This window comes from Chaetodon auriga, chromosome 6, assembly GCF_051107435.1.
Source record: "Chaetodon auriga isolate fChaAug3 chromosome 6, fChaAug3.hap1, whole genome shotgun sequence".
Lineage (NCBI taxonomy): Eukaryota > Metazoa > Chordata > Actinopteri > Chaetodontiformes > Chaetodontidae > Chaetodon > Chaetodon auriga.
The window spans coordinates 28,667,488-28,695,138 of NC_135079.1; the positions used below are offsets into that span (position 1 = coordinate 28,667,488).

General features: G+C 41.3%; 1 protein-coding gene across 4 annotated transcripts in view; it reads left to right on the top strand.

The window, feature by feature from the left end:
* The first annotated feature begins 902 nt into the window (after positions 1–902).
* Positions 903–27,651, top strand: part of mtss1la (MTSS I-BAR domain containing 2a) — a 33,393-nt gene continuing 6,644 nt past the window's right edge. Inside the window, exons 1-10 of one of the 4 annotated variants that reach the window (XM_076732324.1) lie at positions 903–1,358; positions 4,276–4,337; positions 4,449–4,522; positions 17,599–17,683; positions 17,907–17,998; positions 18,093–18,167; positions 21,094–21,251; positions 21,399–21,506; positions 22,197–22,294; positions 26,980–27,112. In XM_076732324.1, the coding sequence (XP_076588439.1) occupies positions 1,290–1,358; positions 4,276–4,337; positions 4,449–4,522; positions 17,599–17,683; positions 17,907–17,998; positions 18,093–18,167; positions 21,094–21,251; positions 21,399–21,506; positions 22,197–22,294; positions 26,980–27,112 (954 nt within the window). In that variant the 5' untranslated portion in view covers positions 903–1,289. Of the gene's footprint in view, positions 1,359–4,275; positions 4,338–4,448; positions 4,523–4,697; positions 4,739–16,824; positions 16,937–17,598; positions 17,684–17,906; positions 17,999–18,092; positions 18,168–21,093; positions 21,252–21,398; positions 21,507–22,196; positions 22,295–26,979; positions 27,113–27,651 lie in introns of those variants that run through there. The other 3 variants (XM_076732323.1, XM_076732325.1, XM_076732326.1) reach the window with 3 other exon arrangements.

Here is a 27,651-nt window from a genome sequence, read left to right on the forward strand (position 1 = left end):
TCTTTTTGTCGTTTTTGCCATATTTTCTTTATCCCATGGTTTGTGGTACATCATATTATTCATGTTTTTGTTATTTAATTTATTTTTCAAGTTTAAAATTATTTCATGTGTTCATTGTGTTTGAATAATACATTTCATGTGTTAATCGAGTTTCTGAAGATTGCTTCGGACCGGTCTTGGGCTTCCAACAAAAGAACCGGGCTAACAACTTCCTAGAGTCTTTGTAGAAATAACATAGGTTATAGCTATAGTAGTTAGGCACATATTCCCCAGCATGTCCTTTTTATTCTTTGTTAATTTAAATTTTCATTTGTGACCTTTAGATGTGCTGTTTGGTGGCTAGAGCCAGGCTAGCTGTTCGGCCCTGTTTCCAGTGCTAAACTAAGCTAACCATCTCTTGGCTGTTGCTTTATATTCACTTTACAGATATAAGACTGGCATTTTCTCATCTGACTCAAAGCAGTAAGGTAATAAATGCAGTCGCCAAACTGTTGAACTATTCATTAAAGTCACAAGAAATTATTTCGAATAAAACTGGCATGGCTATGGCTTTTGTCACGTTAATTTAAGATATAAACTGATGCAAAATGAGGTGATGATGGTCCACATGCCACTGTTTCCTGAAAACAACTAACCCACTCTTGGTTGCGCAAATACTCATTTACAGACGCATGTGTGGACACACACGAGAAACATGTCATCATTAGTTCTATGGGAAAGGAGGCTTCACTTTTGTTTGCGTTTGGGTGGAAGGAGGGGAAAACAGAATGAAGGAGAGGGCGTTCCTCGTTAGCGACTCTTCCTCACCCCCAGGTCCCCTTTCCGTTCAATGGATCTCTAACGGGAGAGTTAGTTGCCTCAATCAAAAGAGCGCATTCCTCAGCCTCAGACCTTGAATTAACCCGTCTCCCGTATACCCCCACCATCGTGATGTCTCTGTTATTGGTGTTAACGCGGTGATCATTTGAAGTCACAGTGCATGTGTCCTGCGCGTTTTCCGGCTGTAGTTCACCCGGCCAAAGCGCGTTCTGCCCAATCAGTCCGGTGCGTCCGCAAGGTGCGTAGCTTCGGCGAAGCGAGCAGCACGTTTCTTTCTGTCTGTGCACTCTGCATGTTACCGACTGTGGGGTTTGGTACTCCACGTTCTGTCCGCTGTTGGCTTGATGTTTTAGAAAGGGTGGATGGACAAAACAAAGACCCCCAATTTCTGAGTTTTGAAAACGCTTCGACGATCGAATATTTAATCTGCTTTTTGTCTTTCTGCGAGCTTTTTGTCCATTTTTGACGCCATGGAGTCGGTGGAGAAGGAGTGTGGAGCGCTTGGTGGATTATTCCAGGCCATCGTAAACGACATGAAGGTAACACATATAAATTGCAATAGGCAAGGATAAAATCTGACCTTTTGTGGTTGTACGGTGGTTCAGCAGACACAGATTTTTTACTGCCTTTGTCTCTTTCAGCTGGTCCTCCCCCACTGGAAACACCACTGCAGGACAAACTGAGATCTGTTATTTTTTATTTACATAATGTGCAGCAGGTCTACTTCAGCCAGTGTGTCAATCTGTACCACACTGCTTGCATCAAAGTGTTAGCGGAGCAAAATATTTTTTTATTTGAAAACCGCCTAGGTGGTGGCTTTTAGTGTTTGGATCAGAGGTCAAACCGCAACTTCATCATCATTAGAGTTAAATAGTTGAATCATGTCATAAAATTAAATAATCATCAAAATTGGAAGATAGTTTACATTTGTGCAGTTATCACAATACAAATGTTCTGGAGTACCATTTGGCCCCAAACAACTGACGAGGCTGAAGTTGGCATCCGATTCACAGCTTCTGATTGGAATTTTCCGGTCCACCTTAAAAGTGTCATAACGCCTGTAGATGACGGTATTCAGTTGTTTTCCTAATTCATGAACTGAGAGCATGAAACATTGTAGGACGATGAAAGGAGAATCAGCCCTAGATTACAATGGTATTTAATTATTCAAAAAAAACAGGATTTTATTTATTTTAATTGTAGATCTTCTCTCTAATATGTGTAACTCACAGTAAAATGCAAATGATGTATTTCTATGTCTTTTTCTGATCTACGTCACATTTGACCTGTTCCTGATATAAAACCACAAGACTTATACTCCTCAAATCTGGACTAGATAATTAAACAGAGTCTATACATTCATAAAAACACCGTCTCTGGTTTGTGAAACCTTTATTCTATTTGTGAAAATGCAAAAAAGGCGCATTTCACTGCTTTTTTTTCTCATCTAGACCACATTAGACCAAGTCCAGGTCTAGAACCGCTACACTTAGACTCCTCAAATCTGGACTGAATTATTCTACAGAGCCTAAACATTCATAAAAACACAGTCTTTGATTTGTGAAACCTTTATTCTATTTATTGTGGAGGGCGCTCATGCTACAAAGTGTTTTTAATAGGGCACGAGTCAAGCATCAGATGACTCTTTTCACCTAACAGATTTCTTATTAAGCACTGCTTCCTTTGGACAGACTAGACCTATAAATGAACCCTTGTTTGTCAAGCTCCATTAAAATTAGCCACTCAGCTGTGCTGTACTTGAGGGAGGGAGAGAAAGAGAGAGAGAGAGAGAGAGAGAGAGAGAGAGAAATGTAGTGATTATAGTGCAGATGAATGAGACTGAAGCCCTTAGTCAGAACATTGTTGATATCTACTATTTGAGATCTGACCTCATTCTGGCACCTGGCTGTGCCACACAAGCTTGTCAGACCAGCTTCATTCCCCTGGGAGCAATGCAGCTTTTCTGTGGTGATCTCACTGATTGTGAACAATGTTACAGTATTGTGCATAATTAGGTGCACATGATACATGCACAGTGCCAACGTAAACTCACAAAGCCCATAATAGACTGCACATAGAAATGTCTTGGTACAAGTAAGATGTTAGTTATATAGCTGTCAGATGATGATATGAGAAATTAAGCAGAAGAGTAAGAGGTGGTAGAAGAGGAGGTAAAGGGTGGAAAGAATTGAAATGATCCAGCTGGATTAGATCAGTAATCAAGAATTAGGTCAGCAATAGTAGTGATTCAAAGCCTCTGTGCGTGAGAAAACAACCACATTTTTCCTTTTTTCATTGAGCAACACTGCTTACGGGCTCCAAGAATAATAGTTCTGACCTCAGCCTCCTGTGAAAGATAAGGTATGGGAGGTAGAGCCTTTCTGTCTAGTTTCTTTCCTCCAGTTGTCTCCTCCACTTACAGTCCCTGGGAGCTGCTGGGTGTGGATGAAGCAATGTGCGTCCTCACATCCCCTTGCTGCTCTGCATGTAGCTTAATTCTTTTCCTACTTCTTTGCCCTCCTTTGCCCTCCTCCCTCAGCTGTCTTGCGTCCCTCCTAACCCTCACAGGCCACACAGGTTACATAGACACCTGTTAGAGTTAAGTGCAGTCTTGGAGGTTCATGGCAAACATTTTTGATAATGGATGATGATCATTTTCTCAGGCAGAGGCTTCATCCGAGAGAAATGCTGTCATTGCTGGATGAAGATTATACCAGAAATGATGGACACCTAGACTGTTTCCAGATTGTAAAGTTACCAGGGGCTATGTAGTGAGGATGTGTGGCCTCGTTTGGCTCCTCTCCATCATAGAGGTACACAGGGGTGTCCTTCCTCTTCTTTCTCTGAGGCTCAAGCTCTTGCTCTAATAGGATGTAGCCTTGAATGTTTTTTAACAAGATAGCATGTGATGATCCTGGGATGAATGCAATCCAAATGTTTCAAAGACCGGCCTCACTAACTGCCCAGTGCACATAAACACTTTTGATATTAGAATTTATGCAGATTGTGCACACACAACAGACCTAATAACATCTGAACATGCCAAAATGGAAGATAAAGGCATTTAGGTTGATTAAGGGCAATAGTAACATAATTGTGCACTGAGAGATCATGCTGACCTTTTGAAAGAGCACGGAGCTTTCACACTAACCTGTTTGTAACCATTAGAGGAAGAAGCCAAGGTATCTCTCAATTATTGCAGCTTTATTTCAATTTCAATTTCATTTTTTTCAATTTCAACTTTATTTCAACCCATTTCTAACCCATTTCAGTGTCTTATCAGTGTATATGAAAGAGAAAATACAGCAAACATAGCTGATTCAAATGTTATTAAGCAATGCCAGATTCTATCCTGTTGTAGAGAAAGTTATGTCTTCTTATGTGTATGTTTGAGACAGTAAGCTTATGCACTTAAATGTTCTTGCCGATGTATTTATTTGTCTCATTTCTTGTCAGAGCTCCTACCCTGTGTGGGAAGACTTCACTGCCAAGGCCACAAAACTGCACTCTCAACTCAGGTGAGAAGTAGTTCCAGTGAATGGTGTTGGGAAGAAAAATCTTGTGCAACATTTAAAGACTCTTTGGTTAGGCAGTTGTGGTGCAGTGAATATCTGTCAATGTATTTACAGGACCACAATTCTGGCAGCAGTGGCCTTTTTAGATACCTTTCAGAAGGTGGCGGACATGGCTACCAACTCTAGAGGTAAGGGGGAGAATTTTTGTCAGTGCACACTGATTATTGATGTCTTACGTAAATATTCCAATTACGTGAAAGTGATGATAGTGTAGCTCTGCATTATGGTTGAGCTACACTACCATAATGTTTTGTGTTGTGCACTTTAATGCTTTTAAGAATACAGTATTGTCTGCACTTGCAGTGTGTATGGAGGTAGGGGTTACCACACCAACTGAAACACAAGTAAGTGCAATTCTTCCAACGGCACACATTTTTATTTTGTGATTGTGTACGTCACACATCTTATAAGACCACTAGCAACTTTGTATGACCCCCTACCAAGACACACTTCTGGCTCTCTGAGATCCTTGAGGGATGGTGGTGGTGGGAGCTCAGAGAAGTGAAAATCTTATCTTATTGTAAATCTTATCTTATAGAAAATTACTACAGAGGCAATTGTTCAGCAGTCTTCACACATTCTCACCAATTTTATTCCAGCAACAGAGTTTATTGCTACACCATACATCAAGTTACCATAAATGATTCCTGATGTAAGTACTTAGGTTCTGTAAGATGAAGCAAAGTAGACTGAGCTTCAATAAAACAAGGGCATAGACCATGCAGACATGGCATGACTTCAAAGGAAAAGTGTGTCTACAGTAAAAGAAGGGAAAACAGCAGAATGATTGATGGACTAGAGAGAGATGAGAAAGAAGGGTGTATTTCGCATCACAGCTATAGATACATAAAATCCCCAGTGTCACTCATAGGTCCACTCATTCTTCTGCTCATCTGACAGGGGCATTAACTTGTGGATTAATACCATCCTTCTCAGGCCACAAACTGTGATACAAGCACATACCTTATGTTATGAGAGATTAATAAAGCATTGCTTAGATTAGCAGACCTGTCAACCCTGAGGTTTTTCCCTGGGATTTTCCTATATTTTACCATTCTCTTACACTGTCCTCCTGTTTAAATGTTTTCCTCTAAGTTTATCCTTTTTAAAAACAAACAAACAGAAAAACTGTAGCACTGACAGGAGGCATAACCCTCCTTGATTTGTTTGCCACACCCCCCTCCAGTATAGCAGGTGTAGAACAATGTGGAACATTAGCAGTAACATCTAGTGACAGGAAATCACTGAAATGACACCCATCAGTAAATGAAGAAATATAAGATAAGAGGTTGTGAAGTTTTAATGCACTCTTAACCAAAGTGCCACTTCAATCCCACTTATGCTGTGGAAGACGTGTTGGTCTTTGCATGCTCCAAAACACAACAATGAATTTGGTGGCAGGAGGAATGTTGATATTTACTGGAGCTGACTGGGTAATAGGACAAATTTGCCTTTCTGACAGCTGCCATGTTAAATGTTATCCTAAAATATTTTGGTGTTCAAATGTTCCACTCATTTCACTTCTTTTTACACTGAATAACTCAAGACTGTTTGGGACACAGTGGTATGGAATTTAGAGATTATCTGCTCACCATTGCGGAATTCTCCATTTCTGTACTTCTGTCTCCCTCTGTCTGTGTGTGAGTTTGTCTGTCTGCAGTGATCATATTTGACTCAACATCTTCACCTCCATATTTGGTTGATCCTAACACAGGGGACAGGCCCTGAGATATGAACTGCTGGCCATCAGGCTGTCACCCCAATTCCACTGTTATGTTGTGAACGAGGTGTATCTGCTAGCACAGGTTTCATTTTGTTCTTCTTCTTTTAATCTACCTTTGACACACTCATCCCATCACCTTAGTAGCTCTCACACACACTTTGCATGATTTCCTTTCAAGGAAATCAACATTTTCCCATCATTCAGTGCTTCTTGGTTCATCCAGACAGAGAAGACAGAGGAAGAAACAATGGTTTTATGTATTCCTTTCTTACTTTTTTGTTGACTTACTGGAAGGACAGCTTTTCATGGCTCCTCCTCATCTGCATCTTCATGCATCACAGTGCCTTGGTCTGCAAGCATGCCTCTTGCCTGTGTTGTCTGCTTTTGGAGTTTATGGTCATGCCGTCACCATCTGTGTTTTATGAAGGTGCTTGAGTGGTCAACTGCCAGGCATTTTGGTGTCATGTCATACAGCGCTCTTTGTGTAAATTGTGTTGATTGATCTATGTCCAAAGGCACATCTATCTCAGTGAACTGACAGCTCTCATCTGTCAACACCCATCTTTCCTGGGACATAGTTTGAGGCCTTGCAAACAATGTTTTAATGTTAGTTTGGTCAGCGTAGGGTTTTTTTTTTTGTTTTTTTTGTGTGTGTGTGTGTGTGTGTGTGTGTGTGTGTGTGTGTGTGTGTTGTCCAGATCAGTGATTCTCAACTGGTGGGTCACGGGCCTTTGCTTAGGCTAAAAAACAAATGTTAAGAAAAAAAAAACTGGGCTTTTATTTTGAAGGGGTTGTTTTTTTTTCATGCAGCCGAGTGCTGTCTGTCTGTGTCGTGGCTTGGGTCACTGCTTGTCCTTAAGGGGTAATGATGGGTCCTGAAGCCAGACCAGTTGAGAACAACAGTTGACCACTCCAGTTGAGAACAACTGGTCTAGATCATTTTTATCATTCATATTAAATTTTTAAAGAATTAAAGAATAGTGGGCTTTGTGTTTGTTGTTTTGTTGTTACTTGGCTGGATGGCATGCGTTTTCCTTTTTTGGACATGGTTGAATGACATGTCAAAGAGTCAATAGTCCAGCGCAAATAGTACATCAGGGTATGAGATAGAGACTCCATATTTTTTGGAGAGTGGGGCGATTCCAGTGGGCGTTGTGATTGCAGTGGGATTTCTACAGCTCTTGGTATCCAGACTAGACAGATGTATTTAGCAAATCCTCTTAGCCCCACTGTGTAACACACAGACACAGCCAGTCTTCCCTTTCTTTCCTGATCAGCCACCCCCAGCTTTGAAAATTCACACTAGGATTACCGGCCACAGTGATGCTCTGCAAAGTTGTGTTCAATGCTGACAAAACCTGTCTGTCTTTACATCTGTGCACCAGAGCCATTGAATGCAGACACCATTATACATACTCAGGCATAATGTTTCAGTGGGTCATTGCAGGCTGTCTGTCTTTTTGTCTCTGCTTTATGTCTTTCTCTTGCTCATGCAGTCCATACTCAGTGGAGGAATGGAGGTATGCTAGTAGATCAGTGTTTCAGTGAAGCAGTAATCTGCTCGGTTGCTGTGCTTCTCTGGGTTGGCAGATGGGATGGATATCCCTACCCACCATCTGGACTGGCTGGCATGGACAAGATGCGGCTGTGGCCTACTGCAGAGCGAGATCATGGGATTACTGTCCTCCATGCTATCCCACCAGTGCAGCTATTTTTGTGTACATGCCAAATAATGAGTGCACCCATGCGACCAGCACTCACATCCATCAAGATCAGCTTTTCATGTTTAAACCTGTGATAAACATGTATTGTGTTTAGTGTGTGCAAGGACAGGGAGCTTAGCTCTGCATCACAAGTGAGTTTGACTTAGAGTGACATGACCTAAAATTCATCACCATATTTTTGTTTGTTTGTTTGTTTTTTACTGCGTTGATCACAGTATTACAAAAATAACAGGGATATTCCACTCAAAGCAGGATTCATTTTCACTCTGTTGGCTATATAAGGGAGCATATAAAAAATATGTAACAGATGTGTTCATTGGCTCCAAATAGGAATAGGTCTATATGGTTTTAGAAGGTGTAACCTGCTCCATAATGCAGGTTATTTAGTAAATGTAATGTCTGTGTTCAGAGTTAGACAAGGGGTAGGATTAGGCAACTGAAAAACTGAGAAGCACATCTGGACAAGTGGCAGTGTTTATTTTTAGCAGCCTTTGTGGCCCTTAACAGGAAGCTGCAACAGAAAAATATCTCCTCCTCCTTTTTCTCCCCCTTCACTCTTGTCCTTATGTGTTTACACGACATATACACGCTGCACAGATGTTTGTCTGTCTGTGCGTGTCTCTGGTTGTAAGGTTAAAGTTGCTGTGTGTATTTGCCAGACAACTGAAGTGTGAGTCAAGCAATTGTTCCTGAGGCTGCTTCCTCTGCTTTTCATTACTATTGTTGCTGGTAAGTAGGGAGCGACATTCCACATGTAAGGAAGTGACACAAAGAGGTTTGAATGCTGTTTTTATTTTTGCTGCAGCCATAAGTTCAGATTCATTTATGATTAGGGTTTTGTATGGTTATTTCCAGCTTCTCAGATGTGAGAATTTGCTGCTTTGTCTCTAAGTAAGTGTAAGTCTAACATCCTTGAGTTTTGGATTGCTGGCCAGACTGAGTAATTTGATGACACCATCTTGGGCTCAGGGAAATTTTGATTGGCAGTTGTGATATTTTTGTACATTATACAATTACTCAAGAAAATAACTGAAAGATTAATTGATAATTAACACATTAGATTGAACTTTATTGTCATCCTCAGAGTGCAGCACAGACAATGAAATGCAGTTTAGCATCTAACCAGAAGTGCAAATAGTCATAATATCCAAAATATAAATACATACAGGTAGTGCAATTGGCATGAGGTACAAAACAGTATGAGGTAGGTGCAGGTAGTGCAGGTAGTAAGTGGCAGTGCAGTAAAAAGTATAAGTGAAGAGATGAAGTATATAGTGTATATAAAAGTATGACAGGCTGAGTAATGTAATGTCCATCTTTGTTGTAGTCTCTTGGGTCCTGAGTGAGGGCCACAGGGTGGTAAGAAGGGGTTTCAATGTCAATAGGAGGGTGGTGTTTTCTTTTTCTTTTTTTTGGGGGGGGGGGGGGGGGCACCACGATGTGGTAAGAGGGGGTATCACTGTCCATCAATGGGAGGGTGGTGGGGGTTGGAGGGGGGCCACGAGGTGGTAAGAGGGGGTGTCAGTGTCCATCGATGGGAGGGTTGTAGGGGTTGGAGGGGGGCCATGAGGTGGTAAGACGGGGTGTCAGTGTCAATGAGAGGGTGGTGGGGGTTGGAGGGAGGGCTGCTGGGGGACAGAGTTTAGCAGGGTAACAGCTCTGGGGAAGAAGCTTTTCCTGTGCCTGCTGGTGTGGGAACAAAGGCTCCTGAACCTCCTCCCAGATGGGAGAGGGGCAAGCAAGCCATGGCTGGGGTGGGAGCTGTCACTGCCGATGCTGCGTGCCCTTCTTAGACACTGCTTGTGCTGCAGGTCCTCGATGGCCGTTAGTTGGGCACCAGTGATGTACTGGGCGGTTTTCACCACCTGTTGCACGCCCTTCTTATTGGAGGCTGTGTAGCTGCCATACCGTACTGAGATGCAGTTGGTCGGAATGCTCTCGATGGTGCAGCGGTAGAAGTTAACTAGGATTTGACGAGCCAGGTTAATTTTCTTCAGTTTCCTCAGGAAGTAGAGGCACTGAGCCTTCTTTATCAGGGTGGAGAGGTTGAGGGTCCAGGAGAGGTCCTCGGAGATGTGGACACCCAGGAACTTGAAGCTGGAGACACTGTGACTGCAGCCTTTAGTTTTCTTGTAGTCCACGATGAGCTCTTGTCCTCTTGGTTACTTTCACTGAGTGATTGTATTCACCAAATCAATGAGTGGATGTGCCAGAATTTTCTTCAGCTTAATGCAGATAAGACAGAAGTGATTGTATTTGGCCCCAAAAATGAAAGGTCAAAGATCAGTGCTCACCTTAATTCCATGTCACTGACAACAACAGATAAAGCCAGAAATCTTGGTGTAATTATTGATTCTGACCTGAATTTTAACAACCAGTTAAAGCTCATTACCAAATCAGCCTACTACCACCTGAAAAATATAACCAGAATTAAGGGATGTCTGTCCAAAGAAGACATGGAAAAACTGGTTCATGCATTTATTTTCAGTAGGTTGGACTGTTGCAATGGAGTCTTTACTGGCCTAAACAAAAAATCAATAAGGCAACTACAGCTGATTCAAAATGCGGCTGCACGAGTCCTTACAAACACCAGAAAAATGGACCATATTACACCAGTCCTCAGATCACTACATTGGCTCCCTGTGAGTCAAAGAATTTACTTTAAAATCTTACTGTTGGGCTATAAAGCATTAAATGGTCTAGGACCAAAATATATTCTAGATTTATTAACTCCATATCAAGTATCCAGACCTCTCAGGTCATCAGGGACAGGTCTATTGTGTGTTCCCAGAATGAGAACCAAACAAAGTGAAGCAGCTTTCAGTTATTATGCGCCTCACCTGTGGAACACTCTCCCTGCACACCTGAGGTCTGCACCAACTGTCAGTTCATTTAAATCAGAGTTGAAAATATTATTATTTGCTACAGCTTTTACTTAAAATAATCATTCTAAATGCTAAATTATTGTCTTTTACTGGCTTCTGTTTTTAATGTTCCTTTAATTGTACTTTATTTTTATTTTTCTATTCTCCTCTAATCTCTTTCTTTCTTTCTTTCTTTCTTTGAAATGTATGATTTTAATGTATTTTTATGCTTCTGTAAAGCACTTTGAATTGCCTGGTGTATGAATTGTGCTATACAAATAAATTTGCCTTGCCTTGCCTTGCCTAGAGGATCAGGTTGTTGTTGGTGCACCACATCGCCAGCTGCTGAACCTCATCCCTTTAGGCTTACTCGTCATTGTTGTTAATCAGGTCTGTCACCGTGGTGCCGTCTGCGAACTTGATGATGGAGTTGGAGCCATGCGCAGGCACGCAGCCATAGGCGAAGAGGGAGTAGAGGAGACGGCTCAGCTCACAGCCCTGTGGGATGCCAGTGTTCAGGGTCAGGGTGGCAGAGGTGTGGTTGTCTAACCTGACAGACTGGGGTCTGTTGGTCAGGAAGTTCAGGGTCCCGTTGCAGAGGGAGGTGCTGATGCCGAAGTCACTGACTTTGTTGACCAGCTTGGAGGGGATGACTGTGTTGAATGCTGAGCTGAAGTTGATGAACAGCATCCTCGCGTAGGTGTTGTTGTTGTCCAGGTGCGTCAGGGTGCAGTGGAGTGCAGTGCCGTGGAGATGGCATTCTCTGTCGACCAGTTTGGTCGGTAGGCAAACTGATGGCAGTTCAGTGTGGGGGAAGACAGCATTTGAGGTGGGCTAAGACCAGCCTCTTGAAGCACTAGGTGATGATGGGGGTGAGTGTCACAGGGCGGAAGTCATTAAGGCCCACTGCAGCGTACTGTTTTGGTATCGGCACGATGGTGGTGGTCTTGAGGCACATGGAGACTGCTGCCTCGGCCAGTGACAGGTTGAAGATGTCAATGAAGACTCCAGCCAGCTGTTCTGCACAGGTGTTGAGCACACAGCCGGTTATGCCGTCAGGGCCAGCAGCCTTACGGACACTCACCCTGCTGAATGCAGAATGCACTTCATGAGTGGAGAGTGTGAGGGGCTGTTCATCTGGGTGGGGAGCAGTTTTGATGGTTGGTAACTTTCACACCGAATGCACGTATATATATACAGAACAGTCCCCTTAACCTGCACAAACCTTTACTTATGTGCTTTTGTTATTTGTACGTTGAGGTATTGGGTCAAAAAGCAATATCAGAGAACCCTAATGTTCTGTTTGGGGTTCTGGATACCATGGACCCTCTAAAAGCAGGTTTTTCAAAGTTACATACTTAATATTGTTTTATCACCTTGATACATTGTAACTTTTCTTAAATTTAAAGCATTTTTTTAAAGCATTAATTTCTAAACAAGTCTTGCTTATAAAGCTGATCTTGCACTGATGACATGTTTCAGAACTGTAGAAAATGGCACATTGCATCAGTTTGGGGTTAAACATGGTTAAATTGGTACTGACAGTAGTTTTTATATGGCATAATATGGTCTCTTTCACCCCAAACATAAATAACACCACTTTATAAGATAACATCCTGTACATTTCTTTGACTGTGAATGACTTTTTGGCACCTAGGGAACATAAGAATTATTATCAACACAATGAATATATGTGTGTATATATGTCATATATGTATATGTATGTATATATATGTGTATATATGTTCATTGGCAATCCATATTTAGTTTAAATGTTGTATAAAGAAAAGAAAAAAAAAGGGTGATTTTAGATAGATAGAACTTTATTATATATCCCACACCGGGGGAAGTTGTTACAGCCAGGAAGTTACAAAAAGCAAACACAGTGGCATAAAGAGGTCAAATTAAAAATGTAAAAGTACACAAGAAACAGAATAGAAAAATCAGCTATGTAAATGTCCATTTGTACAGATTATAAAAAATAGTAAATGCCAAAGAATCCTATTGCCATAAAAGTACTGTTGTCAGTAGACTGAGAAAACTAACTATTGACATGACATGTATTGTATTGCACTTGAAAAATACTATTGCACCTGAGAAAATACTATTTCACTTGAGAAATGCTAGCTCTATGTATATGCACAATATATACAGTTTATAAAAAGTAAGTTGCCAATATGGGTAGTAAATAGTTATTGCACAGTTGAGAGAAATATACAACTTAGATTTTGCACCAGGTGAAATGGATAAATGTGAGCAGGTATTAGCATTGATCAGAACAGTAGTGCAAATCAAAAGTGGGTTTATGATGTAGAATTGAGAAAGACAGCATCAACACAGTGCTACATGACATAATGATGCAGATGTAGGATGAAGGACCTGCAGTAGCGTTCTTTCTTAGAGACTGGATCAAAGAATAGAATCAAATCTGTTGAAAAACAGGTTCAGTTCATTTGCCCATTCCCGGTCTCCAGATTCAGGGCCTCCCTCACTGTTGCTACTGTAACCTGAGATGGGTTTTCAAGGCCCCAGGCCCCTCCAAACCTCTCTGGCGCTCCTCCAGCTTCCTCCTGTAGCTGTCCTTGCCTCTCCTTGTCTCCTGTTTCAGCTCCCTCTGCACCCTCCTCAGCTCCTCTTTGTCCCCTGATCGAAAGACCCTCTTCTTCTCGTTCAGCAGGGCTTTCAGTTCTGGGGACACTCAGGGTTTGTTGTTTGGGAAACACCACACCTTCTTTGTAGGCACAGTGTTTTCCGCACTAAAGGTAATGTAGTCCGTAATGCAAGTTGTTAAACTGTCAATGTCCTCCCTGTGCGGACTGCACAACACATCCCAGTCAATGGTTTCAAAACAGTCCCTCAGTGCCATGCTTGACTCCCCTGACCATCTTCTCACATGCCTGATGGTTGGTGGTTGTTTATTCATCAAAGGTGTGTATGGAGGGAGTGGATAAACCAGATTGTGGTTGGAACATCCCAGCGGAGGAAGAGGTGATGAGCTGTGAACATCCTTAGTGTTTGCATACAGTAAATCCAGTGTTCTATTGTCTCTGGTGGGGCACTTTACATACTGTGTGAAAGTGGCGGACAGGGAAGCGTGGTTGAAGTCTCCAGAGATGAGGAGGAGGGCCTGGGGGTGCGATGTCTGGAGCTGTGAGACTACTATGTGCAGAAGCTTGCATGCTGTTGTGGCATTGGCCAATGGGAGGATGTACACAGTTATCACGATAGCATGCGAGAATTCCCTTGGAAGGTAATATGGCCGAATGCTAACGACTAACAGCTCAATGTCTCAGGTGCAGTGCGCTGCTCTTTTACTCTGATGTACCCTGGGTTACACCATCTGTTGTTTAGAAACATCACTATGCCCCCACCTTCCCAGAGGAATCACAGGAGTTAACCAGAACAGAGCTCTGGATGGGACCACTCATTAAACACTTAGACCACACTGCACTGGTCCTGGATACTGGAGTTTAGGGTTCCCACTAGGGATGCACATGGTTAACCGTTTAACCGTTAACCGATAACAGTAACTCTAACCGATGAATATTAACGGTCAATTTTGTTTTTAAGCTACGTAATTCAATCAACTCATGGGGGCGTGTCGACAGGTGCAACACATGCCATCACGTGCTTTCCATCACAGCCCACTTTACAGCGAAGATGAAGAGAGCAAAAAGGAGTTCTGTGTGGGACAATTTCGACCAGAAAGGGGAGGAGGTCATTTGCAAATTATGCGGTACAGCACTGAAATACTCCAGCGATACGAGTACAATGCAGTACCACTTAAGAAACAAGCATCCAGCATCAGACGATGGAGGACCATCGCAGCGAACTTTGCCCTCCATGATGGCCGGGAGAAAGTGTGACGCGTGGCGGTCTGAGAAGATAACGGGCTAGCTAGATAATTCGGGCTAGTGTGAAACATGTTAGATTCATGTCTGAGTCTCAGGGATCACTGACTGTAAGCAGAAACACAGTGTCAGTGACCTGTCACAGCAGCCAGCTGGAGCGCAGCTCTCCATTGAGCCCGTGTGTCTCCATGCATGCTGGCATCATATGCAACATTAATATTACAGATATCAATGACAGCTCTGCAGATGACACCTGAAGTCACTGACTAATTCCAGTCTCCTTCGTGTTGTACAGTAGGGGAGGGTGTGTATCCTTGTATGCAATTACGCACAAAACACACATTACATTGAATATTATTTTTTTATCTCCAGACACGTCGCGGGTCATCCAGGTTTACAGTAAAATTGTTCGGAATGAAGCCGCATCATCCAGATAAACATTGAGCTCCATCAGAACTGTTTAAAAATCAGATTTCAGAAGCTCAAACTTTATTTTGGAAATGAAGCAGAACACACAATTAAAGAAATCACCAGCGCGCTCGCTCTCGACATAATTTAAAAAGCAATAGCAGACGATTGAAGCCTACAGTACTGTTAATTATATCTAAAGCTTGTAGCTTTTTTTTTTTTTTTTTACATTTTAGATGAGTAATCTAACTATTTGCCGTCATTGTAAATCTGCAGTTCAACACCGGACAGCGCCGAGTCAGTGACTCTCTGATTCCAACCTTTCCTTACATGGAAAGCCTTGTCGGAATGGTGGGACGTTTGTGTGTCGGAATAGCGGTATTTCGGGATGGTGATGTGTCTAAATGGTGGTATGTCGGAATGGCAGCATGTCGGAATGACGGAATGTCGGAATGGCAGCATGGAAGGGCATTTAAATCTTATCGGTTAACGGTTATTAATCGTTAAAGGGCGTCGGTTAACGGTCATAAAAAAAATCCAAAATGTGCATCCCTAGTTCCCACCAAAACCCAGCAGTAGGGGCTTACCCACCAACCATACCATGCACTCCTCCTCATGCCCAGCACACATTTTGAGATATATGGCTATGACTGTATATGGCTCTGAACTCCTATGCATTTTTAGCCAGGTAACCAGGCTGGTTGTGGACTTTCGTCGGCGCCCGCACTCTTCACCAACACCAGTGAACATCCAGGGAAGGGACATTGAGATGGTGACATCTTATAAGTACCTGGGTGTTCATCTGAACAATAAACTGGATTGGACTCATAACACCACTGCACTTTACAAAAAAGGACAGAGCAGACTCTATCTGCTCAGGAGGCTGAGGTCTTTTGGGGTGTGTGGGGCAATCCTAAAGACCTTCTATGACTCTGTTGTGGCCTCTGCCATTTTCTATGGTGTAGTCTGCTGGGGGAGTAGCATCACTACAGCTGACAGGAAGAGGCTGGACAAACTTATCAAGAAGGCCAGCTCTGTCCTGGGATGCCCTCTGGAACTGGTGGAGGAGGTGGAGGGGAGGAGGATGACAGCCAAGCTGTCCTCCATGACAGACAATGACTCCCACCCCCTCCAAAACACACTCACTGCACTGAGGAGCTCCATCAGTGACAGGATGCTACATCCAAAGTGTGTGAAAGAGCGGTATCGCAGGTCATTCCTCCCTGCAGCTGTCAGACTGTACAATAAAAGCTACTCCAAGTAATCAGTGCAAAAGTCTGGACAATAAGCTGTGCAATAAAAACATGTACATAACAGTCTGTAAATACTATCTACAATTTCTTACAATTTTTTTTACAATTTCTTTCTTTTTATTTTTATTTAAATCCTCACTCTTTTGTATATACTGTTTTTGTTTCTTGTCTCTCTAGTCAATCTAAACCCTCCTCCTACCTTGTATTTGTCACATGCCTGTGTGCATGCAGGGTAAAATGGGAGTGAATCACTCTGTGCCTGTCCATCTTCGTCCTTGCAGCTGTGTATACCTCCCATAATACTTTTTGATAAGAGGAGAGATGCATAAGCTGTGCACACATGACCTGTGTGCATGTCTGAACTTACAGTTGGTTTTATTAACTCTTGAGCCAGTCTTAAGAGAGGCTGTTACCTGACAGATACACCAGTCCTTTAAAGATAGACAACCTCTGTCAGTTGACATCATCAAGTGCAGGCCATTGTGTGTTTCTTTCTGTTTCATTCTCTGTCCCTCCTTCTCTCTCTTTCTCTTTCTCTCTTGCTCTCTTTCTCTTTCTCTCTCTCTCTGTCTCTCCGCCCTGCATGAACTGTGTTTAGGAAACAGAGAGAACAGGAAAGGGAGGGCCCACAGGGAAGAATAGAGGGATATCCTCCCAGGGGTCCTTTCTTTTTCCTCCAGGATAGAGGGGATGAGAACTTCAGAAATAGGGGGTGATTGGTAAATCACACCACGTGTCCACACACGCGTGTACACAAACCTGTGCACACATACTCCAGAAATCACTCATGAACACAGATACAGTTATGCATGCCTCCTCTCTCTGTTGAGGCCGGCCTGCTGCTGACAGATGTCCTCTTTCCTTTTGTGCATGCAGCCCAGATTACAACAGGATCAGTACTGCCACATGACTGTAACTGTGGACAGTTACTAAGACAGTGGGACATCAAGGGCTTTTGGGGTTGAAAACCATATTTTATTTCACTCAGGCAGAGAGGAACTACTGTAGCCAACTCACAAAAGCTGTTATGTACACTGTGGTGACAATGCATGCAATCTGCAAATGTAAAATGCATGTTTTGTCAAGAGGGAGGAAGTGTAGGGTTTCAGTTTTCAGGTACTGTCACATTTTCTATACCCAAATGAATATGAAAACAATGGGCTTTGCTTTTACAATGAGCACTTGTCCACTTAGTGGCTGGAAATGCTTCTCCAGCAAGGGAAAAAGCACCCTGATAAATCAATCTGACAGAGATAGAGAGAATTCAACCTTGAAAAATTATCTCCTGATGTCTTTTCATAGAAAATCATATTTTTCTATGATTTGTAATGTCAGCCTCTTCCATCATTCGTGAATATTTGTTTTGTTTGTTTTATCTAAGGTGCCACCAGGGACGTCGGCTCAGCTTTGACAAGGATGTGCATGCGACACCGCAGCATTGAGGCAAAATTACGCCACTTCACCAAGTAAGTGTTACATGTTTTTTTTTTTTGCCCTCCCTAGTGCATTTTTCTCTTTTCTATTGCCTTGGGGGTATTATTGTGTTCCTAGATCTCAGCGTCACTGCTCATCTTTCTCTCATTCTGCCACTCACCACTGGATGTTTTTGTGCCATGGAAATTAATCTATTTGTTATGCTCCTCATTATCTCACTCTCTCTTTTCATGTTGTGTCTCCTTGTCGCCGTAGTGCTCTCATGGAAGGCCTGGTTACGCCACTCCAGGGCAGGATAGAGGAATGGAAGAAGACAGCTACTCAGCTGGACAAAGACCATGCCAAAGGTCAAAAACCAGGAAATACAAACTATAAAAACTTGTGAGCACTCTATATTGGTCAGATATCTATACATGTTTGGTTTTGCCTTTCTCTCTGCAGAATACAAGCGGTCTCACCAGGAAATCAAAAGGAAGTCGTTAGATACCATAAAACTCCAGAAAAAAGCAAGAAAAGGTGAGGAAAACTGTCCCCAGAAACCGGAACCTGTTAATTTATAAAGCCTTGGATAAAACACCTCACACAACTCTAATGAGATTTTAAAACTGATATTAATGATGTCTGCTTGGCTGCTGGTCCCTGGTGTGCACCAAAGATTCAGACTGAGCTTTAACCCACCAAGAGTGTAATATCAAAAATGACAACTCAATCACATCAAAGTGCCAACCATAATTTCAGAGGCACCTTTTTAGCTTTGGATAATTTGCCAGTTTGTCAGCTCTACCTGCATTAGCCCCTGCTTATAGATGAAATTAAACTCATATTTCCTATTTTCATACAGGGCTTACCGTACCAGTGGTACGGGCTTGTCAACATGCAATGTGCCTTGACGAGATACAGCTAACACAGCATATCCTTCTGTTTCTCCTCTTGCTGCCTGATCCTGCAACCCCCTCCTCTATTTCTTTCTGGCTATTTCCCCTGGCTGTAGAGCTTCTAGGTATGTCTTCTGAGCTTTGCCCTGTTTGAAAACTTCCTGAGATAGTCATCATAATCATCTTTGGATCACTGTCTGAAGAAAACCCTGTGCATTTTTTCATTCAGCATTTTTGGTTGAATGATTGAAGTGTTTGACATTGTGGGAAATACTTATTTGCGTTCTCAATGAGAGTTAGGTGAGACAATTTATACCACTCTAGTTCATGACAGCAGAAAGTTAGATTATCTTAGCACAAAGGCTGGAAACAGGGGTAGCAGTTAGCCTAGCTCTATCCAAAGGAATCAAAATCCACCTACCAGTTTCTCTCAAGTTCATTAATTAACAAAATATATCTCTTTTGCTTAATCTACAAAGAAACACAAGTGTAAAAATGACACATTGCTGTGTGCCCCAGTTTCCAGGCTTCATGCTATGCAAAGATAAGCAGCTGCCAGTGGTAGCTTTATATATGGTGTTTTCTTGTCTAGCTCTCAGTAGGAAAGTGAACAAGTGTCCAGTCCCATAATGTTGAACTATTCCTCAACCCAAACCTTAAACGATGCACTCATTGTCAATATTCTAATATTAAAGAATGCAAGTAGTACATGTACATTTAAGTGAATAGGTGAAGGTCATAGTAGGAAAAGCACAGGTGTTGCTAATAACATTAGAAATGGCTCTTTCTTTTCCAGTGTCTCAGTAAGTCACTACAGTGTGACAGTGGGCCAGTATGCACAATACCCGGACACTGAAACTGAAGCAGCTAAATGTAATTCAGCCATCATTAGTTTTATTTAAACCTGAAAAATGACCATAGAAAAATGGCACATACTCTATATTTGTCTCATATTTGTTTGCTCCTTGTACTTGTCTTACATCAAGATCATTTGAAAGACCTCTTTCAAATGTAGCCCTTCCATTTTCCAAATGCCTTTTTAATAGAGCAAGAAATTGTTTGGCAACTTATCAATCTTTCATTCTTCTGAGTAATAATAGCTTCTGTGCCATGTCATGAGCTGACATTTGGCTCCATGATGACAGCTAAGTGTTTGAAGTATTATTATTTAGCAAACTTTTCATTTAATAATGCCTTTTTAAATGCAGGTACCCTTAATGATTAGCCAACTTAGACAGTATGTGATAACAAATAGTGTTAAGACAGGGTTGTTGCCCACCCCAGGGGCACCAGGACTCACAGTAAACAAGCTGTATGTAAAACAAAGAGGAAGCCTTTGCTTGTGTTCCGCTCAACTGCAGGATTTATTCTCCTTTGATTACTGTAATTAATTTTCCATAGTTCAACATGTCATTTCAACAATATTAGTATAGTCTTACAATCGCTAACTTTAGCACTCATTTTACTCCACACATTCACAAATTCCTCCTATTAATATATCTTATAAACTCTGTAACAAACACACATATGCAGAAACATAGTTTAACAAAACTGAAATATATGCACCTGCACTCAATACATACTCAGATCAGTATCAACTTTTGCTTGTGTTCTGCTCAAATGCAGGATTTATTCTGCAGTGCTTGCCTCCAAGCCAGGTTTTGTTTCCTCCTAAGCACCATGCAATCTCTAGTGACCTGTTTGAGTATAACACCAACAAAGTAACAATCAGTACAATGAAACTGGCACTTAAATCACTGTTTAAGACAATTAAATGAAAGAAATATAATGGGGAGTCTATTTCTAAACACATCTTACTGTTTTAGCAATGAACTGTACCATAGTCCCAGAATGAACCATACTGTAGTCTCAATGACTTTTTAAACATCTTTTATGCAATTTCTAACTCCTGTGTATGCATTTATCATTTACACTAGCAATGTAGCAAGGCACAAATCTGAATTCACTCAGAACTATATTTTTTATTTATATTTTCAAGTTGTAAGGTAGTTACAGCGAGTGCATTGTTTGAGACTGAACCAAAAATTCCAATATACATTTTACAGTGTTTAAAAAAAATGTAACTAGCAGTGTATGTGTATTAAATCATACAATAAGAGAAAAAGAGAACTTGGCATGTCTGTGGTCATTTTTATTGCATCCTTTCACTCTTTTGCCTTCCTTTATCTACTGTGTCATGTAGTGCCATTGTGGTATGCAGTAACTCTTTCTGTTTACTTTCATGTGTCATCCTTATCAGGACCTACATGTCATTACCAGTTGTTTTATGCTAGCTTATGATTGATGACATGTTTTCAGTTTGTTCTCATTGCCATGCACATGAACCATTTGTTTGTACTGTTTTTCAGTGTGTTGACCTAGAAGCAGCACAGCAATTTTACCATGTCACATCCTCAATTATTGCCTGCCCCTCAAATTTGCGGTCCCTTTTCATTCCTCCCCATCTTTTGTTTATGTTTACTCAACCCCCTTCACCTCTTTCCTCCTTCATTCCATCCTCCCTCCCCTTGTATGTGTCCCTGCTCCCCTTGTTTTGCCTTGCATAGGTCGGGGTAACCTGCGTCCCCAGCTGGACAGTGCCATGCAGGATGTTAGCGACTTGTACCTGCTGATGGAGGAGACAGAGAAGCAGGCAGTGTGCAGAGCCCTCCTGGAAGAGAGAGGACATTACTGTACATTCATTAACATGCTGCAGCCTGTGTTGGTGAGGAACATTCAGCCTTTGTTACACCTACAACTTGTAGAAAATAAGTGTAAATAGTACTGATGTAAAAAACAATGTTTTACTTAACTTGCTCTTGTTATTGATGTGGTATCTGTTTAATTTGATCCATCCTGTTTTTCCCTCCAGAATGTAGAGATTGCCATGCTGGGAGAGATTACACATTTACAGGCCATTGTTGATGACCTCACTATGCTGACTGAAGACCCACACAAGCTGCCACCAGCCAGTGAGCAGGTAACAGAAATGTTATACTACTCATGCTAATACCAATGGAGATGGTCAGGCTGTTTAGATCACAATGACATCTACCTTGTCTTATTACAGTCCAAGGCTGTTCAGCGATGTGTGGTGATCTTCTATATTACAAGTATTTTCTGTGGATCCACAGCCTGATATAAACTTCTATGCAATTGAGCTCCGTTGTTGTCCCGAAACTATATAAAACGAGCTTTGATGGATTTATTTTGAGTTGATCACGCATGCTTTGTCCATCTGCTGTAAATACTTCTTAGAGCACCACATTGTGTATCACTCCACTGATAAAAGTAGTCCCCAACAAGTTCATTCTTTTCCCCTGAACAGCTGTTTAAGCTGTTTCATGACATTTGTTGACAGCAGCAAAAAATAATAGAATGTCAGAAAATAGCGTACAGATACATAACTACAACAGTGTTGCCTGATGCTTTTGTGGTATTTTTAAGAGGTTGGATAGTGCGGCATGATTTGAACACAACATGACTAAATGGAGCTTGAGAAATAACTTTTTTGGGGGTCGGCAATAGCAAAACAAGTTGTAATCAGCTGTAAGTTATTAAAATTTATCCGAACTATTGCCTGATTTTTCCAGTATCTCTTTTAAAAGCAATGTTGCCCACCTCTATTGTTGCCACTGTATCATCACCATTTGGTTGTGTGATGCCGCAGGTGATCCAGGACCTGAAAGGCTCTGATTATATCTGGCCATACCAGACCCCTCCTTCCTCCCCCAGCAGCACTGGCTCCAGGAAGAGCAGTATGTGCAGGTACCCTATATGCATGTATGTGTTCGTCATACAATAAGATATGATATGTTTCATGTGCCTGGGCGATGTGTTTGTGTTAATGTTGGATTTTAGTCATGCTGGATCTGAGCAAATGTGCACATTGTTGTTTTCAACCAATTTATTCACACAATTGCAAAGGATTGAACAATTAAAGGTTTTCAAAACATAGCTTTCTGTAGTTAATTTTTATTTTGGATATTTTTGTCTATCGTTGATATTATTTCGTTTTTTTTTTTACCATCTATTTTGTTCCACTTGTTCTGTTTTTTACCTCTCCTTTTTATTCTGCTGTTGTGACAATTGAATTTCCCCAGTGGGATAAATAAAGTATCATCTTATTTTAAGTAGGTGTCCCTCAGTCAGGACGTAGTACATGACATATCTTGGCACCTTCTCAGCTATTGTTCCTGGCCGATCTCCACTTCTCAAGCTCACTTGAGCTAGTCCCTGTTCCTGAGCAACTGTGACTAGATGGTCTGTTGCCGCGGTGGCCGGCTCGATTATCTCAAAGCAATTCTGTGTGGAAGAAGAGCATGCAGGGACCATGATTGGCCAGATTGTACTGTAACGCACTGGTTTAGGACCCAAGTGCAGCACTAACAGAACACTAACAGAAGTCTTTGTGAGTTTGTGCTGCGGCTCAGTTGGTGCTCGGTGCGGAGCAGACTACAGATCCAGGAAATGTTTGGTGAGCCAAACAACAAACAGTTCCACTGACTCTTGAGTTTAACATGGGCAAAGCAAGAGATGTGGTCAGAGACAGAAGGCAGAGGTAATTACCAGGGGTGCAGAGAACAGACGAGGTCAAAACCGCGAGATCAATCCAAATGATAATGCTGAAGAGTCTTGCATGAAGGAGAAGAGTGCAGACTGAGCAGGTGAACAGATGGGAGGGTGGAAGGGGTGGGAGAGAGTGTGGCAGCAGGTAAGGAGCTGATGAGTGTGACTATGACTTCTGTCCCACTCTAGGGAATGCAATATCTCAGGAATACCTTGAGTGAATTTCTTCAAATTTGGCACAAACATTCCCTTGCATTTAAGTATGAATTGATTCGATTTTGGCCATCAAAGGACACTGTAGATTAGGGCTCCTCAACTACATTCACAATTTTTATAGGCAGACACTGTGGGGGCTGGACTTTCAAATAAATACATTTATTGAGGCCTAATTATTCTATTATTGTTTAATATTTCCACTGTCTTGTAAATATTTGTATTTTATTTTTATAAGCCTATGTCAGTGTGAACAGACTCTTAAAAAAAACATAAAAAAAATCCATAATGATAATTAGATACTTACCCTGAAAATTCTCTCACACCTCAGCCAAGGATACAGTCAGCGCTCAATACAAACCCGCTGTTTAACTACAGAGGAATGAGTCCTTATTTCAACAAAAAACTTTTGAAGGATGCATTCTTTAGATTCATAAATATTCCACGAGCTGGATGGGAGGCTTTGGCCAGTCGAATGTGACCCACAGGCCTCCAGTTGATAATTACTGCTGTAGATAGTAGCCACAGTGACAACACAAATTCTAAAAATTGGCCATAACTGACAAATTTGTACACTAATTATGACAACATTTCACAAAAATAACTCAGGAACAGAAGGGGAGATTGTGACCAGATTTCACATTTGGTTGAATACTGAATTGGTGAACTAATCTTGGTTGCCCACCTTGAAATTGCGTTGATGGTATAGATTTTCTGTGCTGCCAAGGTTGAAGATGTGTGAAGTATCCAAGTTGTAGAATTTGCAGCTTCTTTGCAGCAACATACATGTTTGCATTAATTTTGCTCATACTGTGCTTCAAGTGATTGGTGTTGCACTATTTTACAAAGTTCTGTATCAGTCCTCTGTGCTCCTCTGTAAAAATAGTCTGCAAGTGAACACAGCATGTTTTTGACTGGAAATTATTCACTGGAATTGTACATGTCCACATTATGATAGCTAATGTTTTGCCAATAAACACAGTTAATAACTTATATCAAAATCCTCACTACGTATATTATATTTGTCTGGACAGACATGGATGTAGACTGCAGCTTAATTCTAGTTTTGAATTATGGATATAGACAAGGAGATTCACATATGTCTATATCTAAACTGAAATATCTGCATATCTGCAGCTATGGCAGACAGCATTTCATGTTAAAAGAGTTTCCTGTGTGACGGCTTACTGCAAGGATGTTACTATTAACTGCACATCTAGTTACATTTGTAGCAATCATAAGACAGACAATCACAAAATACACTATATTGCCAAAAGTATTCACTCACCCATCCAAATAATTGAAATCAGGTGTTCCAATCACTTGTGACTGCATTGTGCCAAGTGTAAAGTTTGGTGGAGGGGGGGATTATGGTGTGGGGTTGTTTTTCAGGAGCTGGGCTTGGCCAGAAAAAACAAGGTCCATAAAGACATGGATGAGAGAGTTTGGTGTGGATGAACTTGACTGGCCTGCACAGAGTCCTGACCTCAACCCGATAGAACAGCTTTGGGATGAATCAGAGCGGAGACTGAGGGCCAGGCCTTCTCGTACAACATCAGTGTGTGACCTCACAAATGCACTTCTGGAAGAATGGTCAAAAATGTGGAAAGCCTTCCCAGAAGAGTTGAAGCTGTTATATCTGCAAAGGGTGGACCGACGTCATATTAAACCCTATGGATTGAGAATGGGATGTCACTTAAATTCATATGCGAGTCAAGGCAGGTGAGCCAATACTTTTGGCAATATAGTGTATGTGCAGTGTTCTGGCAATTTTGTACTAAAAAGCACAGAGTCGTTCGTTGTCTTTCTGTGAGTTTATTCTGACGCCTGCAGACGGACTCCCTTCTTGTTGTCTCAAGTGTGAGATGACAAGAAAGAGCCCGGAGCAGGAGAAGTTGATAGATTATATGCAATATATTATCTTTGTAGACAGGATGACTTTGTTCTATCATCAGAACAATGTCAGCACAATAGGCACGTCATAATGTGTTGTACAATCAGGACACAAGGTTCACTTAATCAGTGTATAATAACATACTGTACGTGGTTACATGGTCAGCAGATTATGACATACGCACCTAATCATATGATACGGTTGTTCATTTGGCTTTAAGACAGTGAATACTTATGATTAAGTACAGAGAAGATGAATAATAAGAATTCCCATTACAGCAGTCAACAATAGTGTCTCTCTTGCTGGCTACCAGTAGTGGAAAAAGCCCTGAGAGCTTTTACTTAAGTAAAAGTCACAATACCGCTCTGTAGAAATACTCTGTTACAAGTAAAAATCCTGTGTTCAAAATTTTGTTTCTGTAAAAGTATAGTGTCAAAATATATTTACAGTAAAAAAAGTAACTCACTGTGCGGAATTGCCCATTTCAGAATAATATATATTATTGAATTCTAATTATTGATTTATTTCAAGCAGGAGAGACAAGTGAATGAATGTAAAGATAACTGTTTATTATGACGGATGATATGTGATGATTAAGTCTTATCAGAAAGTCTTGGGCACTTAGACTTCATAACAGCATGAAAGAACTAACTCAGGGAGAGGTTCCTATTTAAAAGGCAGCAGGGACGTGATAAGCTAACGGTGAAGGTGTAGCTGTGCTACTGGGTGGATGTGAACAGCTGATATCTCATTGACAGACAGACACAGACAAAGACAACAAAGAAATTATAAGTGAGCATCTGTGAGATGAGTGAATGCAGGATGGTATGAGAAGTATGCCACAAGCCTAAGCATGCTGATTGAACATTCACTAGAGCTTCATTAATACATACATCACTTTAATGTTGCGGCTGGTAAAGGTGCTGCTGTTTGTTACAATATGTATACTGCTGGGTAGCTTGTGAATTTCATCCTGGGGATCATCTTATCCATACTGTTACTTAACTTTATTGATTATGTTTTGTATTATTAATCTGAATCTGCTAAGTAATTTAAATTATCAAATAGTAAGTATAAGTAAAAAAAATTGCAGTATTTGCCTCTGAAATGTAGTGGGATAGAAATATAAAAAATGGCAGAAAATGTAACTGTTCAAGTAAAGTACAGGTATCTCAAAGTTCTACTTAAGTACAGCACTTGAATAAATGTACTTTTTTATTTTGCAACACTACCGGTTATCCCACAGGGGACTCTTGTGAAAGGCTGTATGTCATTGCTGTCAGTTAACTTGTCCATGGTCAGGCCCCCAGTCTAATGGGACAGTTGATTGTATTTGAAGTTTTAAGCCATGAGCCTACATGAGAATCTAAATCTACCACCTAATGTTTAAATTTCAATCATTTATTCATACATCTTTAGCTTTTCTTAATGCTTAACATAAAGAAATATCAAACCTGGTTACTATTTGAAGTTTGACATGCATAGTACAAAATTATGACTGACATATTATTGCAGATGTATTCTCTCAGCTGGACAACGCTGAAATACCACTCAGTGATTTCAGTGATGAAAAATTCTGTGAGAAACCAAATATTGAAAATGATCATTTATTATGTGTTTTTCATTTAAGAAGTAAATGCATACATGAAAGGGAAGTATAAATTACAATGTAAATAATTGTATTTCACTTTTTTCCTTGTTTGATTTGTTTTCATTGAAGCATTGTATCTCTTCCATATATATTGAGTTATATACTGATGTGATATCCTGTCAACAGTCTCCTCCAGATGCCCTCGGCAGGAGCCCATCGGCTCAGCAGCGTCTCCTCCCATGACTCAGGCTTCATGTCCCAGGACACAAACACCCACTCTAAGCCTCCGTCACCCGTGCCCTCTGATGTCACCAGCCAGGTAGGTGTCATAACACTAAAGTTTGTTCTTTGATAAGGAATAAATGAGTTTTATTAGAGCAGCTGCCATTCACTAATCAGAAGGTTGTTGGTCTGATCCCTTGCACCTGCAGTCTACATGTCAAAGATACTGAACCCAAAATTGCATCTATCACCTTCAGTCTAGTTTGCATGTCAGACATAGACGTATCTCAGTCTGAGTCTCAGCTCAGCCAGAGCTCTCCATTTTTGCTGCAATAGAGCTTTATCAGTTGCAAATGTTGAATTTTTATCCCACTGGACTGATAGTTATTCAGGTTCTCATGGTCTGAACATAGTGCAGTATAGGAGAACACACTCAGTAGCACACCAGCACACCAATTATTGGCAGCAAATTAGACACCTTTGAGGTCATGGAGAGGAGGACACTGGACAGACTGTTATCTATCATGGATAACCTTGTGGCCTGCGGCTGTGGCTCAGGCAGTCCACATGCCGAAGTATCCTTGGGCAGATACTGAACCCCAGAACTGTGTGAATTCAGATGTATGTCGCTTTGGA